General features: G+C 50.0%; 1 protein-coding gene across 4 annotated transcripts in view; it reads left to right on the top strand.

Annotated features, from left to right (window-relative positions):
• The window catches only part of SCARB1 (scavenger receptor class B member 1), a 79,466-nt gene that overhangs the window by 56,841 nt on the left and 14,475 nt on the right, over positions 1-8,150 (top strand). For all 4 annotated transcript variants that reach the window (XM_027125108.1, XM_027125105.1, XM_027125107.1 and 1 more), the window contains exon 8: positions 5,130-5,248. In XM_027125108.1, the coding sequence (XP_026980909.1) occupies positions 5,130-5,248 (119 nt within the window). The remainder of the gene's footprint in view (positions 1-5,129; positions 5,249-8,150) is intronic.

The following is an 8,150-nucleotide window of genomic DNA, read 5'->3' as shown; positions in this document are numbered from 1 at the left end:
GTCCGGGAAGATCCCACATGCCGCGGAGCGGCTGGGCCCGTGAGCCATGGCCGCTGAGCCTGCGCGTCCGGAGCCTGTGCTCCGCAACGGGAGAGGCCACAGCAGTGAGAGGCCCGCATACCGCAAAAAAAAAAAAAAAAAAAAACAAAAAAAAAACAAAAAAAAAAGGCAGTGCGTTCCTTGCACCGGCCACATTTCAAATGATTCCCACCCACACGTGCCTAGTGACTGCCCTGTGGGACGTACAGTGAAAAAAGAGAACATTTTCATCATCGTAGAAAGTTCTGTTGGACACTGTTCCAGCAAGCAGCCCAGGGGACCTTTCAAAATCTCGGATTGCCACCCAGTCCTTTGCTTGAAATGTCTACTAGCCCCCCGTGCGTGTAGAGCAAAATCCCTACAGAGGCCCCAGTGCCGTCGGGATCTGGCCTCTGCCAGTCTCTCTAATGTCATTTCTTCCCGTACTTTCCCCACTGATGTTCTTCAGCCCCGCCCCTTCTCCCTGTTTCTAGGATATAGCTCGTTTGGTCCTGCCTCAGGGCCTTTGCATCAGCTGTTCCCCAGGCTGCTGTAGATCTGTGTGAATCATTCCCTTACCCGCTTCTGGTCTGTTCAAATGCCACCTCCTCCAGGAGGCCTGCTCTCTGATTTCCATCCTGAAGTTGCCCCCCTGCCCCGCCTCCCAGCTGCTCCTGTCGTTTCACCCTTGATTGTCCCCGAAATCACTGAGTGTGTCTTTTATTTCACTTATTGTCTGTCTCCTGTATTGGTTTGTAAATACTCCACGCAGGACTCTGTCCTTAGCTTCTAGAATTGGGCCCAGTATGTAGTGGGTGCTCACACAGTATGGGAACGTATGGATGTGTGGGTGTACCTTGCACTGAGGGAATTGAGGCTCGAGGCTAGGGTGTGACACCCTAGCTGGTAGGACAAGAAGCCACGCCTTATCTTCCGAGGTCTCGCCTTCTGCGGCCTGTTTGGTTGGAACCACATTTCCAGCTGGAGATGGGAATTTGGGAGGGGTAGTTTGCTGCAGGGTTGGGAGGAAGGACTGCCATCAGGTTGGATGGTTTCCCCAAGTTCAGGCAGTGAGGTGCTCCGTGGGTGAAGGGTTTGGAGCTGGGGCCTGGAAGTGCCCACCTCTGTCGTGGCCTCTTCTGGCCCACCTGCCCTTGTTCCCTGTTCGCTTCATTCTTTCTTCAGTGGTGTTTACAGGAACTTCTGCTTGTAGGTGGGCTGACAGTGCAGACACCTGGTGGGCTGTGTGCTACACGATTGCCGTGGTAAGTGGCAGGTGCTACACCAGCCTGATTAGGCCTAAAAGGGTACTTCTTGGTTCACCTTTGCATAAGGCATAGCTCTAGAGCTCAGCTGTTGTCCGAAGCTGCCTTTCGCCATGTACTAGCTCAGTTTTCCTCCAGACCGCTTTGTTGCGAGGCAGGCTCTCCCCTCCCAGGCTCACCTCCTCCCAGCTCTGGGTCCTGCAGAAAGGGGACAACTGGCTCCTCTTCACTCCAGCAAAAGTTCTAGAGTTTGCTCTGATTGGGCTGGCTTGCATCACACGACCAGCTGTGAACCAGTAAGTGGCCAAGGGTGGCCTATGCTGATGGGCCAGGCTGTGTCACATGCTCAGCCCCTGGCTCCAGTGGGTGGGGCCAGCACCCACATGACAGGCGGCTGAAAATAGGGGAGGGGCTTTCTCGGTGTATAGGTTCCAGGAGAAAGAGTGGGTGCTGGACAGGCAGAAACTACATAGCCACCCACTGCCAAGGGCTAGGGATGAACATCGCACGGCCTCATCTTAGCACACGTGCCTAAAGAACTTCAGAAGTGCAAGGGAATTATGTATGTATTATGCAAATAAAAAGTTTTCTTTTACGTTGAAATAGACGTATATACAGGGAGAGGCCCAACTGACACGTGCACTTTGAGATTCCACCAAGTGATGGGGAAAGAGGACAGGAGTGACCTCCCCCCCGCCGTCACTGGCCTGACTGCTGGCAGCACAGCTTTGCTTGCCTTTGGTGTTTATGTGAGCGGAATCCTACAGCATATATTCCTTCTTCTCTACTTATGTCCTCTTTCGCCCACTTTTGCATTGGTGAGGTCCGTCCCCGTGGTCGTGGGTGCCCTCTTCCTTGCTATATAGTATTCCACGGTGGGACCACACCTCCATTTCCTTACCTCTTTTGCTCTTCATGGGCATCCGACGGGGTTCTGCTTGTGGACAGTTACCCCAGCGCTGCTAAGAACTTTCTCTCATACGTGTCTTTGGGTGCACCTGTGTCTGTATTTCTGTGGCATTTCCCTTGCTGGGCCTTGAGTAGTTCTCGGACCCAGAGAACTCTTCCTCCTCCAACCTCTGTGCTGTGTAGGGTCCTGAGGCTTGCTCAGTGGAGGCCCTTAATCTGTGGTGATCCCGGGCCATTAGGTCTGCTTAGATGCGCCATAAAGCTATAAATGAATTACCATTTATTACTTGGGTGTTGTCTCTCAGTCTGTTTGGAAATAAAATAGAAAGAAACACGTACATGCATGCATGCTATTAAAACACCAAGCAAGTTGGGCTCCCCTGGTGTCGCAGTGGTTGAGAATCTGCCTGCCGATGCAGGGGACACGGGTTCGAGCCCTGGTCTGGGAAGACCCCACATGCCGCGGAGCAACTAGGCCCGTGAGCCACAACTACTGAGCCTGCGCGTCTGGAGCCTGTGCTCCGCAACAAGAGAGGCCGCGACAGTGAGGGGCCCGCGCTCGCCGCAACTAGAGAAAGCCCTCGCACAGAAACGAAGACCCAACACAGCCAAAAAAAATAATAAATTAATTAATAAAAAAAACAACCAAGCAAGCTGAAGCAAGGGAAGGTGACGGCAAGTTGGTCCAGCCCGTGTCAGTCTCCCCCCAACCCTGCCACCCTGGCCTTGGAGGCAGGATGGACCTTGTTTGAGATGCGCCGCCTTCAAGGGCCTGGCTCGGTGACTGCTTCCCTTACCGAGGGAGGGGGGCGGTCCTTGTGTTTGCTCTGTTGATCTCCTTTCACAGTGAGATGGGAGAATGGGAAACAGCGTTTTCCAAATTGTGAAACATTGTCCCTGGTGGTGCCCAAGACTTCAAAGATCCAAAGACGTAGCTTTATATAACATTGACTTACGTGGTGAGAGAGGTCTTCTGCTTTCCATTCTCTCTCTGTCCTTCTGATCACTTCCAGAAGAAAGTACCTGTCTAACACTCGTCTGTCTTTCTTTTTGACAGAGAAAGAGAAAGTCTCAGGGTCCAAGTCTCACGTAGGTAACAGTCTCTCGTTAGAATCTGCAACATTCATTCATCCGCATTGTATTTACTCCTATATTTATTTTCTAATTCTGGCAAGTGTTTGCCAGGTATGCCGCAGATAGCAAGCTCGTCCTTGAAAATATAGCTGTTTATGTAGAGCAATAGCAGTTGCTTCAGAGAAGCACATTGTGTAACAGGGCAGGGGGTAGCTGAATATGGCAACACATCAAAGAGGTACTAGGATGAATAAATTAATGTTGAGAAGCATTAAGGCAATGAATGTAAAAGGACTCTGGGAAAACTGAAGTCAGACAGCAGTTAAATCTCAGCTTTTATTCCAAACCAGTGCTTGGCTTTGCTAAGAAAAGCAGAAAGAATCTAGACATTTGAGGTTGCCAGACACACAGAAACAGGAATGCGGGTCACCTGGCTGGCAGCAGATGGGCTGCTGGTTTTAGGGAAGAAGACCTTGTGAGTTTTGTTTTTTCTTTTTTTTTTTCGTATCGAGGTGAAGTTCACTAATCCGCAATTAGCCTTTTTTTTTTTTTTTTTGTGGCGCGCCGGCCTCTCACTGCTGTGGCCTCTCCCGCTGCGGAGCACAGGCTCCGGACGCGCAGGCTCAGCGGCCATGGCTCACGGGCCCAGCCGCTCCGCGGCACGCGGGATCCTCCCGGACCGGGGCACGAACCCGTGTGCCCTGCATCGGCAGGCGGACTCTCAACCACTGCGCCACCAGGGCAGCCCCGCAATTAGCCATTTTAAAGTGCACAATTCAGTGACATTTAATACATTCAAAACGTTGTGCAGCCACCACCACAATCTAGTTCCAGAACATTCTCATCAACCCAAAAGGAGACCCCGTACCCATTTACACTCACTCCCCATCTCTCTGCCCCGGCCCCTGTCACCGCCAGTCTGCGTTCTGTCTCTGATGTGCCGGTTCTTGATCCTCGTCAGTTTTGAGAGAGGCTTATTCTTTTCCCCGTTGACTTGCTGTCCATCAGGCCTGTTGTGTGTTGTCCTGAGCACACGAGCATGCATTGGCGTTTGCCTCGCTTGGTCAGTTGATGGAGACCTTCAGCCTCGGGTGTCTGGGTGTGAATTTCCCACTCAGAGGGACCCAGGTCAGTCCCTGTTCTCACACGTTGGCGTCCCTCCCACAGACCAGCTGCTGGGAGAGAAGGAGCAAAACAGGCGTGTCTTCTCCCCTCCCGTGGACGTTAGGGAGACCTGGCTGCAGGTGTGCACACCAGAGCATCTCTGATCATTGCCGTGTCGCCTGCAGAAGACAGTCCGGGCTGCTTGGCTTGGCGGTCCAGATGCCCCTCCTCTCACCCAAGTCCGAGTCTTTCTGTCCTCAGCTGCCGTCATTCCCCTCCGGGCGCCGTCTGCTGCCGTCATTCCCCTCCGGGCGCCGTCTGCTCCACATGCACCGCGCATTTCCCACCTCCCTGCCTTGGCTTCTGCCATCCCTTCCTCCTGGAACGCCATTCCCTCACCTTCTCTGTCTGGCATCTTTGAGCCGGCTTCTTCTCCTTCCTTTGATGTCTCCTGGCAGAAGCAGCAGCTCCTATGTTACCCTTCCTGTGGCACCGAGCTTGTCCCCTGCTGGGTGGGTTCCAGTCCCTGGTGCCTCTTGGGCGCTTGGTAAATATTTGCAGACTGAACGAATGCTCTCTGTCTAGTTATTGTTGTTTGTATCTTGTCATCATCATGAGGGGGGTGCACTGCAGGCAGTGGCTGTGTTTCATCACCTACGCATCCCCTTGCCCAGCTCAGGGTGTGACAGGGGCAGGTCTCTGGATGTGCCAACATGCTGCCTTTGTCTGACATCCCCTCTCTGCCCCTCTGCCTTCTAGACGCACCCTTATTTCTCTCCCATCCTCACTTCTACAACGCTGACCCAGTCCTGGCAGAGGCAGTGTCTGGCCTCCACCCTAACCCAGAAGAGCATTCCTTGTTCCTGGACGTCCACCCGGTGAGCCCCTGCCTGTCAGCCTGTGGGTGGGCGCGGGGATTTCTGTTTGGTGCACACCTGGCTTTCTCCTCTCCCCACTAGGCACCAAAATGTTCCAGTGTGGGGGTGATGGGAAGCCTGGATTTCTTTGGCAGTGATAGCTTCTAGGCTATCAAGCCTTCAAATTTTGCCCCGACTTCATAGTGCAAGGACTTTATCTCTTTATAAGGAAATTGTCTCTATAAAAGGATTATAAGAAAGTAAATTAATTAGGAATTATCAGCCTGCAAATTAGCCAGAGGCAGCCCTCTGGCTGCGCCAGCATACCATAAAGATCTTTAGGTGCGGACGAGAGCCTGGAACATCTTGTGGATAAACTGGGTTCTGGGGAATTTGTCCTGTGTGTTGTTTTGTCTGCGAACAGGGACCAGGAGGGTATCAGACCTGTACGTGTGGCCCTCCCGTGGGCATGTTTTTACCCAGTTGCTTCTTTTCTTAGTGCCTCCGTTCCCTGGAAATTTGCCCATTTGGACTCGGTGGCTTTTTATCATTGATTAAATAAATTCTGTGGGTTTCTGTTTCCTGAGTGGACATTTGTGGTCTCCCCCACAGGCCTTTTTGGAAGCTCTTCTACCCGGTGCTGTTTCCTGCCGTTTTCCTTGGTACTCCTCAGATTTTCTAAGCTGCTGACTCAATCCCCAGCCCCCAGCACTCCACCTTCTAGCTCTCTCTCTCTCTCTCTCTTTTTTTTTTTACACTAAAAATCCAGGCTGAGCCTTTCCTGGCGGTCCAGTGGTTAGGACTCCGTGCTTTCACTGCCGAGGGCACGGGTTCAATCCCTGGTCGGGGAACTAAAATCCCGCAAGCTGTGCGGCTCGGCCAAATTAAAAAAATAAACAAAATAAAATAAAATAAAATAAATAAAAATCCAGCTAGTGAAGTCAGCTATGACTGCACACACTTCACATTCACCAAATATTTATAGAATGCTCATTATGCTACAGGCATAATTCTAGATGCTTCCACCCACACCAACTCATTTAATTTTCACAATAATCTGAGAGGTGGGCATTGCTATTCCCATTTTACAGACGGGGAAGCTGTAGCCCAAATAGGTTAAGTGCTACAGCTAGTAAATGGGATTCTTGGCTCCATAAGGGAAAGGTCTGTTCTGTCTTGTTAATCGCTTGGATTCTAGTAGTTACCACAGAAGTACTAGTATCTCAGTAAATATGGGTTTGATTTACTGAGATATTAGTGCTTGAGAGTGAGTAAGGGATGAGGCCGAATTCAAACATAGGTCTTCTTTGTTTTTTTTTTTTTTGCGGTACGCGGGCCTCTCATCGTTGTGGCCTCTCCCGTTGTGGAGCACAGGCTCTGGACGCGCAGGCTCAGCGGCCATGGCTCGCGGGCCCAGCCGCTCCGCGGCATGTGGGATCTTCCCAGACCAGGGCACGAACCTGCGTCCCCTGCCTCGGCAGGTGGACTCTCAACCACTGCGCCACCAGGGAAGCCCCATATGTCTGTTTTTTAAAAAAATTAATATACTTTCATTTTTGTTTGTTTGGCCGTACCATGCGGCATATGGGATCTTAGTTCCCCGACCAGGGATCGAACCGGCACCCCCTGCAGTGGAAGTGCTGATTCTTAACCACTGGACCTCTAGGGAAGTCCTTACTTTGGTTTTTAGAATAGTTTTAGGCCTACAGAAAAACTGAGCAGAAAATACAGAGAGTTCCCAGACATCGTTTTCCCCTGGCACGAAATTTGTCGCAGTCGATGAATGAACATTATTATTAACTATAGTCCATAGCTTACATTAGGCTTCATTAACTATAGTCCATAGCTTACATTAGGCTTCCTTCTGTGTCCATCAGGTTTATGGGTTTTGACAAATGCATCGTGACCTGTATCCACCATTACAGTCTCCTGCAGAATGGTTTCGCTGCCTTAAAAATCCCGTGTGTTCCACCCACTTATCCCCCTCCTACCTTCACTCCCATCCAACCTTTGGCAGTGACTGACCTTTTACCGTCTCTGTAGTTTTGCCTTTTCCAGAACGTCATATAGTTGGAACCGCAGAGTATGTAGCCTTTTTTTAAAAATTGAAGTATAGTTGACGTACAATATTATACAAGTGACAGGTGTGTAATGTAGTGATTCACAATTTTTAAAGGGTATACTCCATTGACAGTTATTTAAAATATTGGCTGTACGAACAGTTGTTTTAATGCCCACTACGTTCTGTCCTGTATTAATATGTAGCTAATTAAGTGGGTATTAATGAATTAAGTTGATAGTAATTTATTAATAGGAATCTATTGCGTGCTCTATGTTAAATTCATCCTTTATTGTTACTTGTGTTAAGGCTTTTCCATACTGTCTTAAACTTTTAACCAGTTTTTAAAAGGCTTTTATTATAAAGCTAACAAATGGTTTTCCACTTTCTCTTTTAGTTCATCCACTTCACTGCTTCTCTCTCTCTCTCTCTCTCTTTCTCTCTCTCTGCTGGCTTCTGGGTATTCCAGCAAGAGCAAGGTCTTTTCTCTGTTGTCACTGGTGACTTGCATTGTGCTGCATGGATTTTCTTTTTTTTTCCCCACATTGAGAGAGAAACAGTTAAGTTTGGGAGGCTGGAGAAATGCAAACAGCTGTTTTGCAGCAGCACATCAGCTGATGCAGAAGTAGACTTCTACTTCTCATTTCAGGTCAGGGGCAGACGGGGAGAGGAAGTGGCCTTGGATTTTGTTGTCGATTTGGGGAAGATGGTCATGGGGTCGATTTGCTGGTTTCTGATCTCATTAGCCCGGAAAACAGAATGCCTGCTGGAAGCGGCTTCTCTGGTGCCTTCTTTCCTGCTCCTGAAACCGGGGTGTGTGTGTGTGTGTGTGTGTGTGTGTGTGTGTGTGTGTGTGTGTGTGTG

Source organism: Aethalodelphis obliquidens, unplaced genomic scaffold (assembly GCF_003676395.1).
Source record: "Aethalodelphis obliquidens isolate GAN/ISIS:26980383/991018 unplaced genomic scaffold, ASM367639v1 scaffold28, whole genome shotgun sequence".
NCBI classification, from domain to species: Eukaryota; Metazoa; Chordata; class Mammalia; order Artiodactyla; family Delphinidae; genus Aethalodelphis; species Aethalodelphis obliquidens.
This window is presented reverse-complemented; position numbering and strand designations above follow the sequence as displayed.